Source organism: Chelmon rostratus, chromosome 14, assembly GCF_017976325.1.
Source record: "Chelmon rostratus isolate fCheRos1 chromosome 14, fCheRos1.pri, whole genome shotgun sequence".
Classification (NCBI taxonomy): domain Eukaryota; kingdom Metazoa; phylum Chordata; class Actinopteri; order Chaetodontiformes; family Chaetodontidae; genus Chelmon; species Chelmon rostratus.
The window spans coordinates 9367662-9386824 of record NC_055671.1 but is presented as its reverse complement, the minus strand read 5'-3'; the positions used below and the strand labels follow the sequence as shown (position 1 = coordinate 9386824).

Here is a 19163-nt window from a genome sequence, read left to right as displayed (position 1 = left end):
TTGGTATTGACATCAAATAGGTGCAGCTTCACTTTCATGGTGGAAATGCCTTCCTCTGACGGCAGTATTGCACTGATTTAAGCTGCTTTTACTGACATATTCGTAATGATTATTAAGTAATGAGTAGAGCTTGTTTCCCACAGCTGCGTTTTACAGAATGGGAGTCTAATACTGTTTCATGCAGCCCTCTTCTCATTAGGGGATTTGATTGTTTGGCAAACATAGAAGGGGCACAGACGGGCGATACAGAAGGGGATTCAGAAGAAGCCAGACAGATTCAAGAGAAGCGCAACAAAGACAATAACATTAAATCATTAAAGACATGTTTCACCTATTTATCGTATTTAACATCACCTATTAATCGTGAATGTACTGGCTATGAAATGTCCTCATTAAACTTGCTGATGGCTGCTGGCAGAAAAGACCCCTTGAACCGAGGAACATCTGGGCATTACCAGCTGTCCACTGTGAGTAGGAGGTTTTTTTCATATTTATGTAAGTTACTACAAATTGCATATGATAATTGCATATTTCACAGTGGGCACCACAGTACACCTTAGACTTTATCATTTGTAAAGCAAGTCTTTACGGTACGATCTTCATCCTTCCTCAAAATGATAATTATCCTGATAATTAACCAAATCCCGCTACAGAATTAAAGCATGCAGGATTTAAGCGATGACCAAAACATCTAATACAAAATACCCAAAATGTGTTTTTAGAATTCTAACACTGTAGAAACCGTCAGGCAGAGTGTTGAACTCTGAGTCTGCGCACCTTCAGATGAAGAACAAAGAACGTATAAAGACCGCACTGATGTCAAAAGAAACTTGAAATAAAATCCAAAAACATGTCTACAAGATGTTGTTTCAGTAGAAAAAATCAGTTCCTCTAATGTGTGTATTGGGGATGATTTTGAGAACCATTGTTTCATTAAAGAAATCTTAAAAAAAATGTACAGTTTGTTCTCCATTTGATACTCGGGGAGGCCGTCGTGTTGCATTACAGTTTGCGTCTGCGTCCTCGCCCTCTCCTCTGTAATGACCCCGAGATGTTCTGACAGGCAGAGTGGAGAGGCCTGATGTCTAATACCTATAGTATTACAACTGAGAAGCAAACTCAGTGTTTTTGCATTTTTACCAGTCAATGTATTGAGGTTAAGTGGTGGACGACTTGCTCCTTTACCAATACAACAATAGAAAAATGTTCTATAACAAGTGTAAGTCCTGCTTTTAAAAAGTCACCAGAATAAATGTTGACATTGTAGGTTTCTGCAAACCAGATGTGTTGAAACTTTACACTTTTTTACATTTCACTTTACAATTTTATGTAGTGACCATGCTGTGGTTAGGGTCCAGGCACAATAGCTCTTGCTTTGGCTTAAAATGCCTGGTTTTATTGCCACAAACATGATTCAAACATATGCTGCAGTTGTCAAGGCTGGTTGTCACACTACCACCATCCCCTCTTCCTTCCATTCAGCTCACATATGTACCAGTAATCTGAACTACGTTGCTTTGATACCTGTTTTAGAAACCTATGATATATATAGGAATCTTTGGCTTGCAAAAATGTACAATGCCAACATTTAATTAAAATGTACTTAAAGTATGAATACAGAAGAATGGCCCTATGCAGTGTTTTATTACTGTACACTCTTATTAGTGTTATTATTGTTGTTGTTTTTGTTATTCATGCATCATGCATAAATGCATATGCAACATTCTAATGCTGTTGGTTGTTGAGGTGGAACAAATTTGGACAGTTTAAAGAAAGACTGTAATTTTTAAAAGACAGACCTGCACCATTTTCCTCTTGTAAATGAAATGTGACTTCACAAGCAATAAAAGGCACCTTTGCTCAGTGCAACAAACACAGGAGGTTTGCCATCACAGTCTCACTCGGCCTGGTGTGACCATTAGCTTATGGTGGCTAACGTTAGCTGATGTTAGCTAACTTAAGACTGATATGCTTTAGCATTTAAAATCCCATAATTTTTGCTGTGTTCAGATACTATAATCTTTAACCTGCAGAACATTAATGCATCGTATTATATGAGCTCATCATTTGTAAATCTTAATTTGTAAAGTAACGCGTCCTTTAGTAAAGTACAAGTACCTCAATATTGTATTTAAATGAAGTACTTGAGTAAATGTACTTGTGTGAGCTCTTGCTGTGTAATCTAATCCTCGCTGTCTAATGCAGCCCTCTGATTCATGAACTCTACATAATGCAAACTAGATCTTTAATTTCTTTTTGTCGCCATCAAAATGAAGGACGACAATCTAACAACCTTCACTGCAGCTTTTTCCTGCATTCTCCTGCCCTTCTGACAAATGGGGATGGTCGGCACGGCGGACAATTTGCATTCGGTGTGCAATCACACTGCCGTGCCGCTGAATGTCTGGTTGGTTTCGTCTCCGCAAGGAAACGTCTGATTAATTGCAGGCTGCTAAAGAGCTGCACTCAGCAGTCAGGCACACAGCCTCATTAACAGAGAGTGGGAGAGAGAGAGCCCGAATGGCACAAAGCAGCTGTTCCACTCTGTGAACACCTCACTGCACCTTCACTCCCAGATGGACACGTATCAATAGGCCTCGACCCCACCCCCCCTACCCCCTACCCCCCATGGGTAAACACTGTTTTCTTCTCAGGCTCTAATATTGGGACTCGGGCAGAGATTTACTGTATCAATCAAGCTGTTTTCCTTCAGGAGAGCTGTTTTCCTCTCTGTTCAACGACTCTATTATGCCTCGTAGAGAATATCGAGAGACCAAAGGAGAACGTAACTGGGATACACATTTAACAGAATAGCCAAGCAGTGGCTGAAAGGTCCTTTTCTGTAAGGCGGGTTTCAAAGGATTCTGAAAAACATAGAGGTGGAGATGAGAAAGCACAACGCTGCCGATTTAAAAAATGAATCTCTAAGGTTACACGGGACTATGTGAAATGCAATGAAGTTTTAAATTAGAGCAGTGCCTTGTTTCTTTTGTTTTCTTATGGAAAACATATTCATTGCTCCACGTCTTTGAGAATCCCCTCTGACTTGGAGGTGAATGAATTTAAGATTCTCAGTGGGAATCAGATTGCTTTTAAATTTACAACTGAGAATGGAGTGTGTTTGGAAAGGCAGTTTACATGCTGTGAGCGTGTGTGTGTGTGTGTGTGTGTGTGTGTGTGTGTGTGTGTGTGTGTGTGTGTGTGCGGTGACGTCATTGGTGAAAACCTCAAAGGGCGGTGTGCACTCAGTGAGAAGATACAGCTGAGGCGTTAGCTGTCTCTGAGTTTTTCTGCATGAACCAAACCTCCTCTGTTATCCAGCCAGACGCCCAAAATGGCACCAACTGATCCATGCACATCCACGCACGCAGAGGCAGTGCAGCTTGAAAAGAACGTCGAACAGCGTGTAAGCTGCAGACTTTCTGCAGACCCCCACACTGCAGCACTGGGCCCATTGTATCTACGAAACCATGCATGTGAATTAATAATGCAGAACACCAAACGTTTTCCGGAGCATTCCAATCTAGGATGTGAACATTAATGATTTCTCATAATGGATAATTTGTGAATTATAGACATAGGCCACCATAAAGCACAGACTCAAGTGAACACAGTCACTTGTCAGGGACATTCTTGCTTTCAGACGTTAAGACACACATCTTCTCCCTTGAACAGATTGGCCAACAGGCTTGCGTTGCAGAGAATGTAACACGCTATTGTAGCTACAGCAACCTTCAGAAAGTCGTTACATAACTTTAAACACTTGCATCTCTTTGTTAATCTTTGTTCTGTGCTTGAAAAGGCGCAATGCAACTCTTGGCCTCATTACAGATAGTCAGTACTGTCTGCACAACTCTGCATTACCAGCTCAATGTATGTGAACAAAGCCATTATTGCACCAATCTAGAATGCACACATTACCAAGTGGGCAAGACAGGAGCAGAAATGCACATTTAGATAATTGCAGGTACAACTTTTAGGTAGTTTGCTGACTAGTTTGGCTGAAAGAACACTCGTCACAGTGCAGAGATCATTGTTTCAGGACCACGGACAGTTCCTACATCCCTCATAGCTTTCTAGGCCTTCAATACTGTAATTTTTTATAGTGTTCTAGAGTTATCATGCAGTCTGGTGACTAATAAAAATAGAAATAGTGAAGAATAGTGTTCCTCCTTCTGGTTTTCAGTAGCTCCGGAGACAGCGGCTCATGGTGGCCCACCACCTTACGAATAAACCTTACTGACCTAGGAAATCAACTGAGAAATTGTTCAAGGAAACAGAGACACCCACATAAAAAAAATGACCACTTATAGGTAACGTCTACACAGTTAGATTTGGTGGGAACGGTTCTGCTGGAGAAGCTCTAAAGGAATCTGAGCAGCAGCAGCAAGGATTCTGCTAAGAGAGCAAATCCCCCTTCATACGCACACACAAGATCGTTACGTCCCAGTTAAATCAAAGGAGGAGGTTTGGGTGGTGGAGGGAGTTGCAGCAACTGATGCCGGTATGAGTGTACCAGCAGAGTAATACTGAGATGTGTCAGGTTATAATGTCTATATGAAATCAGCCAATACTTCATTACTTACGTTAACTAGATAAAATAAGCAGGACAGGAATGTCTGATTTTGACTAATCCAGGACGTGAAACACCTGACAAACCAAAGCACCTCATCAGTTCTTTGCAGACATCATTCACCAAACTGAGAATCACAGTGAAGCGGCCCTGTTCCCATTTTCTAAGGTTTATAAATGGTGGACAAGCGTATCTCGTCTCACAGAATATATTGTTGTATCGTCCAGCTCTGCTCACAATCTATTGTTATCTGCACATCATAGCCCAAAGCAGCTTTCCCTCCATCATCCTGTCATTAGGAGGCAGTAAAATGAGCTGTAGCCTAGTATCAAACGCCTCTTTATGTTTTGTAGCATTTGCCACGAGCACTGTTGACCTCTAGAGGGCCGACAGAAAGTGTGGGGGGCAGCTTTTTTGCAAGCTATGTGGAGGTTTATGTGATACTGGTGTGTGTGACACTTGTTAATTGTGTTGAAGAAGTTTAGCTCTATTCAAACAGCTAAATGTCAGTGGATGAAAAACAGCTTTTGCCTTGTTTTCTGATGAAAAGGAGCCTGGGTGGACTTGCTGCACCTTTGCCTAACATTTGTAATAACAACCAGTCTTTCACAAATGCGCTCGCTACCATTTTTACACCAAAATTAGTGTGAATGTGCAGATTTCCCTCTGTTTTTCTCTCTGCTGTGTCACATTCAACATCACAAATGCACTTGAAAACAGGAAACAGTAGTGACTCAATGGCGGCTGAATTATGTTCAAGCGTTTCAAGTTTCCTGGTTATTATAGCGCCGTTGTCCGGAACTTCAGCGCGCATTGAGCATGTCCGCCCTGGACTCATTTGACCTGGGAATGAATGCTGATCTTACTTTTTCCCACTTCAGACAAAAGCCAGATGTGAGTGGGTGTGAGTGGCATGAAAGGGGCTTTACTTGTGTCTGTTTGGGAGTTAATTAATCTGAGACCAGCATAAGCAGCCTGAAGCTTGATCAATCATTCATATTTGCCATATCTGTTACCCTTAACAATGTGAAAGCAGTGCCCTCTGCCTCTCTACTCCTCATGCTGCCACAGTGTAATTTCAATCATTGATTATCTAATCATGATCTTTAAACACTGTGTGCGATTCCACTTATCTTGCTCTTATTTCTGTGCTCCCCGAGCCCACAGGGCCGAGCCATTCACGGGCACGAGGTTTATTCTGGCTACAGAAAACATTTCCCCCTCTGCTCAACATCTCAGCTGCTCACACAAGAAGAAATGGCCAAATCTTCAAATGAACAGAAAAGAAAATGAAGCCGTACGTAGACGAAGAGTGAGGGAAGGAACAGAGGAGTCAGCAAAGCCTTTGTGCCTCTTCTGCGTCAGAAACCAGCAGTTGGCACAGAGGGCCAGGCTCTGTCAGACATGCTGTCAGATGCGCCGAATGTTTATTACTTCATGAATTCGGAGCCCCCTCCTCTCCTCCTTCTGTGAGATCCGGCTTGTCATGTCTAATCCGCTCTAACCTTACCACTTTACATGGCCGGATAAGAAACCAGGTGACTAATAGAGCGCCCCTCTGCTTTTACAGCCACAGCTCTGTTTATGCCCCGGCTCTCGTCTCCGTGTTGCTCAAAACATCTCTCATCTATTTCAGGACGCTTGCTTTCAGGATGACACAAGGCTGTTATAACAGTAGTCTTTTTGCATTATGAAAGAGATTGATGTGATGTGCGCTTCCCTGTTTGCCCAAGAGAAAACGCTACTTTTATTTACTTAAGAGACGAGAGGTTTTTTTTTTTTTTTTTTTTTTTTTTTTTACAGGAGAGCTGAAAAAGAAGAGGCAGTTACTGTTGTGCAGCTCTCACTGATGGCCAAGAACCAGCCTCAGCTCCATTTCTTTGCATGTGGTTCAATTGCAAACATCTATGCTTTGTATTATATATCCCTCCAGTCTCCCGCTCTCTGTCTGATTCTATGCATTTAAGTGTATACGACTTCAGAATCTGAATCATCTTAAAGTGCAACAAAAGTTCATGAATTACTTAATGGACTGTGAAGGAAACTTACATAAAAGGTGAAAGGAAACACGAGGAGAAACGCTCAACAGTCTGTGAGCGACTTTGCAGCTGTCATTAGATAAGAAATAATCTGTTTGATTAGCTCTGATCAGGGATTTGGCAGGAGTGGGTGGTGTGGGGGAGCAGGGTTCTTTGCAGTTCAGCTAATTTGGAACAGGGAGCTGTTATCTGCATTGGTCTGCATTGGGAGTAGGCGTTGTTAGGCTAATTGTACTCAAAAGTGTCCTTTTACTGTCATTTGGCAGCTTTAATCCTTTTTATTTCACTGGCTCTGTGAGCATTGCCCACTGAAAGCAGTCGTCTTTGTGGAGCCACATATAAGCGCTGAGATTTTGGGAGATTTCTCTGAAGTAGGTTCAGTGGTTTTGTCTGAGTCCCCCTTTGGTGTCGCGCTCTGCTTCGGGCATCCCGTGACAACGGCGCAGTTCAGATGGCTGCAGGAGGATTTTAAAGAGGTCACCTTCTCCAGAGAGGGGGAGGGACGGCTGAGTCACAGTTGAGACTGCACACCACGCTCGGCCGTCATGTGAGCCGCTGTCCAAGACGCCCGAGAAGAAGCACGGGGCCAGGTGCCAGCAGGGCCTCGGCCCGCCTCCTTCCTCCAACTCTGTCTGTCACAGGCGAAAGAAATCCTCTGGAAATCTGTTGTTTAACATTTAATCAAATATTTTCCATCCAGGATTCATAATCTAGGCCTTAGCAAACAGATTTTAAAGTAAATTGTAAAAGAAAAAAAGCCAGTGATATAATATGCCATTTAGATGATGCTTTGTTCCAACCCGCTATACATGACTGTGAGTAACCTCCAATATTATTTTGTTCACAGTTGAATCCAATAGCCAAATAGTGCTAAGCTCTATAAAACCAATCCTCTGAGCTGCAAAGAACACCATATCAGAGGAGTACACGCTGATCTCCTGGGCAGTGCTGTGTGGGCTACTAAGCTCATATATTCAAGAGAATCCCACATGCAGCCCAACTCGGCTTTGTGTTGCTTTGCTCTAACAATTGCCGTCATCTTTAGGCATTTCTCTGGGCACATATTGTTTCCAAACTTCAAAGCAAAGTGCGCTCAACAGTTTTTGTGTTTGTGTGGACTTGAGCGTCGGTACAGTATGGAACAAAATGTGCTTGGAGGCTTGAAGGGAAAACATATTTGGAACATCTTTTTTTTGGGGGGGGGGGGGGCAGCTTATATTCATGCTGCTCAGTAGACTTTAGACAGACTCTGCCTCCGCCTGACCGTCTGCGCTTCATGCGCCGAAACTTCCTGCTCATTTGCATGATATTAAAACATCGTAGCTATTGTCAGCATGTTGCAGGTCTGGCTCATGTCAGCACTTATCTCTTCAGGAGACAAGTTGTCCTCTGTTCTTTCTCTTTGAGAAGCAGCCACCAAAACTGATTTCAGTTGCGAGTTGATGAAAGGGCAAGCTGTCTAGTTGAGTGCTGGTGCAGAATGAACCGCAGAGGAATCTGATGTTGCAATAACTCAAAGCTTTTTCTTCCCTTTTGTTCTTTGCCTACAGATACTGTACGAGTGTGTGTGTGTTTTTCTCTCTGTATACATCCGACTTCAAGTTGTTTGCATATCTTCATTAGATTTGTCAAATTATATCAACATGTCTTTGTTTATGAAAGATTTTCCAGCAAATCCTCGCTGCCTGCTTGTCACATACTCACCCCCGGTTAGCAACGTTTGGTTAGATTTGAAAATAAAGCTTGCAGCAAAAGCAGCGACCTGGAGAGCTTAGACGGCTAAGCTAATTCTCTGGGGGTTCGTCAGTACTAATGGCCCCTGTCACGTATCGCGTGATCCGTTGTTCATATGAAAATATTGATTATACTGCAGCTTCAAAGCAACTTGACGGGTACGCTGACAGACAAACAGCTTCCTCTTCAGTAGACACGCAGCAATATTTGGTCTTCCTGAGAGAGAATCCTTGCATCTTTACCTTGCTGGATGTTCAGCCGTCTTCACTAGCCAACGCGGCCGCTGACTTTATTGTGTTCGCCGAACGCTGCCGCCTGCTCTCCGAGGTTGACGCGGATCGTACGTTTGCAGGCCGCAAGACTAAAACAGTGAGCTAAAAGCAGATCAAAGCCCCGCAGAGCTGCAGAGTATTTTGTAGCTCGTGCTGTGAAACGCTTTTCTACCTTTTATTGGGTATCGTTCTCGAAGCTAGATTTCCGTGCTCATTTGCATGAAGTAGAAGCTGACATTTAGCACCACTACACAACACTTAAGCGGTGCATGTTTTGCACCGACATCAAGGCTGTTTTTGCAAAACATTTAAGTTGTCTGAGGAATGAAATAAGTTTTTCTGTTCTATATATAGCCTTGTGACTATAAGCTTCTGATTTTGAATATGTATTATTTTTCAGGACCATGCTGAATAATTGACTCTGTTAAATGCCCTTGATGGCCGTCCTGCCTGCTGGCTGTTGTAAAACGCACCATCTGTTTACAAAGTCAACCACAACTCTTGGACCAAAAGACATTGTCATTTGTGCACCGACTGATGAATCACACCAGTGTTAATATTCACCAGGAGACTCTGGATGTCCTTTGACATTGAAATTTCACATTTGCATCGTGGTTGTTGAAGTTAGAGCGTGCTCAATGTCACATTCACATAATTCCTTCAGTTCGGGACTTTCAAACTCAGCTTTTATTTCAACAGATCTCTAATTGTAAGCACACTGAATAGCTTAACATCGACAAGCTCATACAAATGTTTAAATCCAAAATATCCAGCTTAGTTTAGTGACGGAAAAGGAACGAAAATAAAACTCTCAAGGGAATCGTTTGTAAATCCCCACAAATCCTTTTTCTTAAGCAGCTACTAACATGTCTCAAAATGTCATGCATATCCCAGCTTATGGTGTTCAGTACTATGTGTCAGAATACTGGGAGGAGAGCTGACACTCAGCTTCTGCCGTTTCATTTCCCCTCTGCCACCAGAGATATACTGTGCTGGATTCTTGTTTTGATATCTTCCAGCTGATAAAAAAAGACAAGACAACATGTTTCTGCCTGTTTGACCAGATAAAGTCTGGATGATGGCAGAACTGAATTCAGTCTCAGGTCAGCTCAGCAGCTTCTTATCTGTCATCATGCTCTTCACAGTGCACTTAGACAGGACGGTCACACTAATACCCCTTTTGAATTCCTTAACCTCCCTGAGCACCAGACATGTGGGCACACATCTCGTCTGCCTCTTTAGACTCTTGAGTGGCTAATGGGGTGGCGCCCGGTGAGTGCCACTTGTCTTTAAAGGCCATACCTGATCAGAGTGCTGTCTGCCGAGCGCTCCGCTGTGAAGGTCACCGGCAGGGGAACGAAGGGCGGACATGTCAGCTGAGTCACTGTGCTCTGAATACTTAGGAGCTCTATTGCGAACATGTCAGCTCACATGTCCATTAGCAACGGTCACCAGTCACCAGTGTTTTTTTTAAATATTTCTGATGCAGTGATGCACATTAGTCAGGAGTGCAGGTCGGCGCTGCCCGACACAGGCAGTGTCATCTGTTTATTCTGTGTTATTTGCACATGAATGCAAAGGACGAGTCTAAAAGCCCTGCTAGTGGCCCCCAGAGGAGGATGCTATGCTTAACATACTGTAGGACAGGTGTTACCATAACCAAACAGTCAGATGTATTCATAATCAAATTCAGCTGAACTCATGAAACTCACTTCCTGGTCGTTGGGAAGTATTACACAGTACAGCAGCATCAGTAAACACGGCTGTCGTCTCCGACTAAATCTCAGCGTAGCTCACATCAAACAGTTGGCTCGCAGCAGGTTGCTTATTTACAGACAGCACTTAACCTAACACTACCTGGCGATTTTGATCAAATATGTATTGATGTCTGAACAGACTGAGGGGGCATGACGGCTGACCGATCAACCTTATCCTGAACGCTTGGCCTGTTTATTACGAAAGGAATGCATACAAACTTATCAAAATTGTGATCCAAACCCACTTTTGCATTGATATCTGTGGAGTCTTTGGTTCTGTATCGCTCAAAAATAGGCGCCGTCGTCGCATTTTGCGGCTCCAGAGGAATCTCTGACCCACACTGTTGGTGGTAGCAATGTTATCAGAGCTGCACTTCCCTCTGAATCTACAAGACCGGCCAAAACACAACTCCACAAGTGCATTTCTTGTAGTTTGATTAGACTTGTCTACATGTGATTGCTAACAATTTTTAAGGCGACATCTGAGATACAACTGGTCCTGTTGAGATGCATACTGATTCAGGAGCATGCAGTGTCTACAATATAGTCTCTGCGAGCATTTTACAAGTCTAGAAAAGAATTTAAGCTCCCCTCCAGACTGTCATTAAAAAAATACTCTGCTTTGAATAATAACTGGTGTCGAATATGTTTTTTCCACAAACGTACTGCTTGCACGTTCTGCTTCTCCCTTCCAGTCCACAATCTATGTATGCAAATATTGTTCATTTCAACAGTCTATCTACTGGACACAACATGTCTCCTGCTTCTTCTTTAACTCAAATTTAAAGTGAGCACAGAGAAACTTTCCCTCTTCAGCAGATGAAGGTGAAAACAGTCTTCTAGTGTCTCTGCACATACATCATTCTGCGCAGCGAAGGTCAAACATCCAAGTGAGGTAACACTAAGCAAAACACACTTTTGAGGGAGAGGGAGGGCTTTAAAATTCAGGTCTAATAGCAGTAACAATTTAATAATTCAAGAAAAGAGGAACTTTAATATTTAACGGGCATGTTCAACAGTCCAAGGCTCGATGCCTTTACAAATTATGCATGGATAACTGTGTAACCTGCCCAAACCCAGTCTAAAGTATCACTGAGCACTTTACTTTTCTGTATAACCTAATAAAGCATACATACAGGAGGTAATATAACAGCTTCAGCAGCCGTGATAATAAAGTGCAGACTGGTCTGTGCTGCAGGGATGTTATGCATCACTTGACTGTGATACAGAGTGAGAACCAGTTTTCATTTAGCCTGTGTAATGCCAGCAGAGAGGCTCTGTCGCTGACTTGTATTTACATAAACACATTTTACACCAGCTTATTCAGCACCCGTAATAATATCCATTATTTTATGGAATCATCAGTTTTATCCTCCGCTCTGAGAGAGAAGCATGCGAAGCTGCTTCTGCTCATTTAGTCCAGTCAGCTGTAGTGCTTTGGCTGCGGTAAACCAGTTGTTTCCGTTGCGTTAGTTATGACCCAATACAGCACGTAATGAGCTCCTGCCACTGTGCATTTTCACCACCACTCAACACGCTTTGTGCGCTGATCTTCAGATAATGGAAATATGCAAATTTCTAATGTAGGCTGTCATTATGTGCCGTGGGAGCTGTTATTTATTCGGCTGTTTTAGTGTTGTTAATATATTTTCTGTTTGGTAAGATCTTACCTTCTCGAGGGTCACTGCTCTTCCCACATGGTGTGTTTTTTAATGGCTGCAGTTCATCCCAGTTTATACTTAGAACTGTCTCACAGCCTCAAAATGTACAATGAACTGGAAGTAAGTAAGTATAGTCACATAGCAGGGTTTTAAATGGAGCCTTATTTCTTTTCTTAAAAATAAGCATTTTAATCTCAGGATTTTAAGATTTTGCAAAAATAGACGGCCCTACTCTGCAAAATACATTGTGGCAAATGCACTAACGCACTGAATATCATCTATGAAATTCATCCCAGTGGTACAAAGTCAGCTAAACTAACTTAACTCATGAAACAATCAGCCTGAACTCCTGTTTGACATTTGGTATTTCATCACAGAGATGGATCAATGGCTTGCAATAGATTGAGCACTTTAAATGGTCTGTGGCAGTGACCCATTTCCTGTCACGTCAGGTCAATCAGCCACGCAGTATGTTTATTTTACTTTTGTACATGTAATTCACAAGAATAATCATGATGTAAATGTAAATACATATGGTGAGTTTACACACATTGGTCAACTATAAGTGACCGCTTGAGTTACATCACATCACACGCAGTCAGCCAAACATCTGGCTAAGTAGTGTTAGGTGAAGTGGATGTAGCAGGTTGTAATTAGAGTGGCATTAAGCGATGCAGGAGAATGAGCGCAAGCAGCTAGTTTGTGTTTTGAGTGATTTCCGTGACTAACTTTCACTGAGCGAATGAAGCCGCATGTGGAACATCCATTCTGAGGAAAAGCTGCGGTGCAGGCTCGTCTAACGGGCCGTGAAAACATGGCAAGCTTTAATTTCCTGCAGCCACTGTGGATGCAGCACAAGTTGGCCAAGTTTAACAGGCTGGCTTTGTCATGTTTCTTTCCAAATGCATGATGAATAAAAGTATGTTTTGCTGCCTTTTCATCTTTACTAGTGAACATTAGCGAGCTATAGAATGGAGACACAATAATGTAGCTCACTGTGCAGCTCAAAGGCTACCAACAACTCTTAGGCAGAGTGTTTTTTTGCATGTTCCTCAATGCACGACTTAATGCAAATCAATCAACGCACCTACATGACGATAGGCAACTTTGAGCATTCCATTTGTTTTTATTGGCTCTCTTGCATGACTCAAGTACTTCAAGTGCTTAAAGAAAATGTACATGAAAGTGGTAGAGCGTCGTTCAGGTGCGCTCTGGCAGCACTACACCTGTGTAAAGAATTAAGATGGATAGCATGAGCAGTCTTATCTATAATCCCATGTTTCTTTTCATGGTTCTAAGCACATATGTGACACTCAGCTCGTAGGACAATGTGTGTGTGCGAGCATGTCACTGAGTTTGACCTCACACAACAGATGTTTTGTTGAATCTGCTCCGTTAAACCGTCAAACAGCTCAGCAGTGGGTTCTGGCTTCCTGGAACAATCCCAGTAATCAGACAGTTCACCTCCACTGTCTTTTCACTGCAGAAGCCGTATATCCAAATTGACTAATGGCACCCAGCAGCTGATTCCATTGTAACAGCACTAATGGAGCTTCTTGCTTGAAACAATAAGCTTGGTACAAAACAAAACTTTAGGAACAAGCAGCGTTACTGAAGGTGAATCTGTTGTTTCTGAAGGGGAATTGATAGGCTGATGGCTCTTATTGTTTATTTTCCAGCCAAATCTCTTGTTTGTTTTCCCAAAGGGAATGTAAAAAAGACGGTACAAATGACTTCCCTCACCGCAACTATTTCAAACAAATATAACAAAAGCTTCTGGTTTCTTTTGCTCTCAGCTGGAGTCATGGTTGTCTCTTGATTTAGAGACTGCCTTTGTGGCCCATCATGACTGCTGACCATGTATCCGTAACCCCCTTAGTAAACTGACGGTGGAACCATCCAAATTCCTGCGGGTTTATCGTGGCTTTTCAGTGTCGCTGCTCAGCCAGGTTACTGTTAGCTCAGCTTCTTCCTTTCATGCACCTCAGCTCCTGATTCATGCCGTGGCACTGTGAGCTCCGCAAAGTAAACACACCACTGAGTTGCTCCAATTGTGCTTGCTGAGCTGCTTCTTTAGCAGTCCATTTCATCACATTTGCTGGAGTATGTGCGAGGCGTCTTATCGTTGTGTCTTCGCTCTTTGAGAGTTTGAGGTCCTCAGTGAGGCAGGAAAGAGATAACTGACGTGGCCTCCTGTGGCACACTGCTAAGGCAGCATGGGACACTCAGCCGTTTCCCAGTTAATAGTTGGTTAATTTTGCTCTGTGACCTCTCATCTTTTTAATGTGCGCCGCAGCTTCAACTTTAATCTTTTGTGGGTCCATCAACCTCTCCCTGGACTCTTTTTCCAGCTCATCTTTTATTCCCGAATCTGCCTTGTCTGTCGAATTTTTCCTCACGCCCCCTCCCTAAACCTTTGTCAGGCTTCTCTGATATTAACTCTAAAATATAATTTTGTATCTGACAGCAGGGATATATGTATAAATATACATGCTGTAAATGCATACATTGCATTAGCATTCGGCTCATGTTTAATTCATGTGCAGTCAGAAAATCAAGTCCCAAAGCGTGATTTTCTCTGTTTGTCTGGATTCAGATTGAAAAATCACAACTGATTAGCAACTGTTCATATTTCTTTCTCTGGGGACTGTTTGAATAACACCCAAGTGGATACAGATCAGACTTGTTTTATTCTGAAACCACGTTGTCACTTGGTAGAACACCTTGTTTACCTGCTGTCTGTCTCCATTTATTTTGGATAATTACTCAAAACTATCAGAAGCTGCCAGTACATTTTTCCAAGGTGATTTTATTGTGGAGATAAACACTTCAACAGTGCATGGTGAGTATGTTAATAGTTGTAATATAAGGCTGGTTAACAGCTTTTAAACATGTTGTTTACCACTGCTGAAAGCCAGAATGCCCTTGCAGCTCTTCTTTACAGCTATTTGGATTCTCAGTATAACATTTACCTGCTGCTGCACTCTCAAGCAACAAAAAGACAGTTATGTGATGGAGCTCTTCTCCCTTTGCTCCTCCAGGTTTTGCAATCCTCCAGGCCATCATGGAGTCGGCCGTAGCCAATAACTGGCAGGTGACGGCTCGCTCGGTGGGGAACATCGTGGACCCCACAGAGTACAGACGCATCATCGAGGAGATGGACCGCCGGCAGGAGAAACGCTTTCTCATTGACTGTGAAGTGAACAGGATCAACTCCATACTGGAGCAGGTATTGAGCAGACACACACTAGTGGTTCAGCCGGCTTCATTTGAGAAAAATACTGGACACATTTCCTTAAATACTTTCATTCAGCCTCTAGCTCTGCATGTGTCTCTAAATGAGTGAACACAATGTCTTTTCCTAACTTTTTTTGCCTTGCACACCTTCTCCATTTGCACACTCTCTCCTGCCCGCTCTGATGCCCACTTTTCATTTCTTTTTCATCATTCCCCGAAACACCTGGAGTGCACCATGATGGCCTCAGATCTAAGCGTTCTCATTTAGAAGGCGGTGTTAAAACAGGCGAGATGGGCACATTCAATTAAGGCTTGTTATTTGTTGTGTTTTGTGCGTGCACGTTATTTGAGGTCACCTGGGCTTAATTCACGTGGAGGAATTAAACAGCCTCCTCATCCTTGTTTCCTAGGTGATCATCAGCCACAGTTTTCCCACATGAGTCTTGATTCAGATTCAGCGCTCGCTAATGCCTGCTGCGTGCGCTGTGGCTGCACGGCAGAGAGTGCTTTATTGTCAAAAATGCATTAAATGAGGGATAACTGGGAATTTGTTTATTTACTCAGAAGATCATTAGTGTTCATTCGGAGGATCAGAGGCTATGTTGCACATGTGGTCACATTTTGCCTTGAAAATGATTTTTTAAATGTACTGTCTCTGAAGATTGGTGCAGTTGAATAGATGCCTGGATCTGTTTTTCTTTTCACCAGCGGTCTACTACTACTACTACTTGCTCCAAGCAAATCGACAGACTTTTATCTGGATAGTTGAATGCTGATAATACCTCATTCTGCGGGGTGAAGGATGAGTGCTGTATGCGAGCGCCATATGTGCAATAGTAAGATGAATGCTAGCACTTGGAAGTGTGAATGCACATTCATGTCTTATGCATGCGAATGCATCCATGTTGCATGTTGAAGGTTGAAGCCTCACACCCACCTATAATGTATAAATATAATCTTACATCTCAAGGCCTTATGGAACTGCTTTCTTTAGTTAGTAAGGGATTGTAAAAGGTTGGTGGAAAACATGACATTTAAATTACTAAATAAAAACTAATCCTGAGCTAAATCTGACCTCACTCCCAGTGTTTAAAAGAAGCTAGCAATGATGCTGAAGTAGCCATTTTAGCCGCACTGTATAGTCCCCTCACCATGCGTTATAGGGGTATATGCGTTAGACCTGCTACATACAAAAATAGCCGGCTTTTTGTTTAGATATGAGAGTTTGCTGCACACAAAATGTGCTAAAAGTTGTGTGCTTCTCTTCAGTTTGGGTTATTGCAGCTCCTGTAAACAGCTGCACAGAAGAGTAACGTTATAAAAACCGTTAAGGCCACAAATAGAGTTTGTTGTCTCTGTGTGTGAACCATTCATCTGGAGCACATCTTAACCTTCTGTTCTTTGCTGAGATATTTGTGTGTAAGGGCTCCTGCCCTCTACATAATGATCTTCATAATTGCCGGCCTTACGAGTTTCACTCTGACCTTCACTGCAGATCTGTCTTCATTTCCTCTGACGCCGGGGAATATTTTTAGTGACAGCGCAGAACATTTTCATTAATTACGGGAAGTTTGCTTTTTATTCCCAGCCTTTCACGTTGATGCGGAGGGTTTCTTCAAGTGTTCCCAAATTGCCTCCATATTAGATTCAAGTTATCCAATCAGATAATGGTGGTCACTCGGTGTCACGTCAGGCCGAGCCGATCCTAATCTCTTTACTGTGGCGGATTAATGTGAATGGTGGCCTCGCAGGCAGCATCTGTCAGACGAGTGTCTCTCCAGATGCTTGAGAGTGGAAAGACATGCCTGCGTCTCTCGAGAACGATTCCTTATATGAGCTGTGACATCAACACTTGCTTTAATGTAATATCAGCTCCCAGTGTAAGTAGGACACACTGTCCCATAACAGCAACAACAATGAGCCTACTATAAATAGCCTACCCTCCTAGCCTGAGGGAAGATCTCTCACAAAGGCAGGAGTGAGCAAACACAACCCAGATCACTCAGGCATCAGAAAGCAACCGTTCTGGACAGGATTTATTTTTCAACCAGTGTTTAGGACTGGACCTCATGAGCACTATAATCATTAAATAATATTTAAATTCTTTTTATACCTCATTCAGGCTATTACCTCTACCCAGTGCATTATAAATGAAATTATATGCACACGTCTATCATTCAGATTGTGCTAATTATTTTTTGTCACCGAGGTAGTCTCTTCTGTAACAGGGATTTATTTGCTGATAAATGTGCTGTAGGTTTTTCATGTTGTTTGTTTGCCCCCCTGCTGGCGCTCTTACCGCCTTTAGAAGTATCAGCCTGCTCATCCCTTAAGTAAAGTAAAGACGGAGCGATAAACACCTGTAAGGCCTCTCATCAATAATAGAAGCGCAGTGGATTTATAATCGCTGCCAGAGGGCCAGTCACCTCCAGCCTCCCCCTGCACAGTGGACAGACAGGGAGAAAAAGAGTCAGAGAGAGAAAAAAAAAAGACTGGAAAGGCAGAGAGCTTGTGGGAATTGAGCCATGTAGTGTGAGTCTCCCTGTCTCGTACTGTGCAGGGAAACTGGAGAAGTGCTGAACACCCAGAGGTGCGCTGGAATTCCTGCACGAGTGCCATAGTAAAACAAGATGCTGCACCGGGATGAGATTACATCTGTGTGGATGTTATTCAATCCTGGGAGCTAACTGTAGTTTTGTCTGAGGCTTTGTGTGGGCGTTGGCTTTAATGGCATGACATGAAAAAAAATAGTTCCTGCTGCATTAATGTTTTCTCTGATGGGTTATTTTTTAGTCATAACTGTGAGTCACTGGGTTGTCTGAATCATGCAGTAGATTTAAACAAACTGAAGAATCTACTGTCGTTAGTGGACGTGTGAGGCAGTATTTAGGTTGTGCTTTGAGCTAAATGCTAACATCAGCATACTAACATGCTCACATGACAACGCTCGCATGCTAAGCTAATCAAGCAATATTGAACACTTTCACCATCCTAGTTTAGTCTCTCTGTATGCTAGCTTTTGCTAATTAGCATTAAAGCAGCAGAGGTTGAAATAGAGTTAGTTTTGCAGGTATCTATAAATCATCTGCTGCTAGATGAAGATGGATCAACAAAGTCATCAGAACTTGTCCTCCAAGGACCTTAAAGTCTGCACCAAATTTCATTGCCATTCATGCAACAGTTGTTGAGACTTATAGCTTAAAACCACATGTATGAAATTCATAGTGGGGCTGGAGGAAAAGTCATCAGGGTTTCTTATTCTGCACAAAATCTCATGGCAATCCATCCAATAGTTGTTTCAGTCTTTCAGAGTTGATAAAGAGGTTTATCATACTGTGACTCTAATACTGAGTGAGCTCTCAGACAGAGTGGTGGCAGCTTTGGCACAGCATGTGCTTGTTGCAGTGCGGTTTAAAAACGCTTCAAACTGCAATTTGTGAAAACTCAAGTTGTATCCAGAAAAGTAAATAGTTGGCAGCTGTAAAGCAATGTGTGTTGATGTTATTTCATGTCCTAACAGCATTAGCACGGGGATGCACATTCACGTCACGAGAGGTGAGGTGATGCACTGTTGTGCAGATTGCAGACGGTGGAAGTGAGTAGTCACTTGGTGTCAGTCATTTGCTATAAAGGTTAGAAGCGCATTAGTGAAAGAGGAGAAGAATAAAATGATGCAAATTATGCAGTTTTGAAAACACTCAAAGGTTTTGCTAACGTTTTATTATAAGATGTAGGACATACAGTCTGTGTGTTTGAGAGACTTTAAAACAGGGTACGCTTCATAATTTTAAAGGAACCAGTGTGCAAGGCACAATTACTCTGAAGTAAACTCTTTGGCACCAAACTCAAGACCATACAACATAACAGTTAGAGCTCTGATAGGCTGACCT

At 42.6% G+C, this 19163-nt stretch overlaps 1 protein-coding gene across 1 annotated transcript in view; it reads left to right on the top strand.

Moving 5' to 3' along the window:
* LOC121617764 (glutamate receptor 3-like) overlaps nucleotides 1–19163 on the top strand; it is a 68578-nt gene that overhangs the window by 16409 nt on the left and 33006 nt on the right. Inside the window, exon 4 of the mRNA XM_041952997.1 lies at nucleotides 15078–15265. Coding sequence (XP_041808931.1) covers nucleotides 15078–15265 — 188 coding nt within the window. The remainder of the gene's footprint in view (nucleotides 1–15077; nucleotides 15266–19163) is intronic.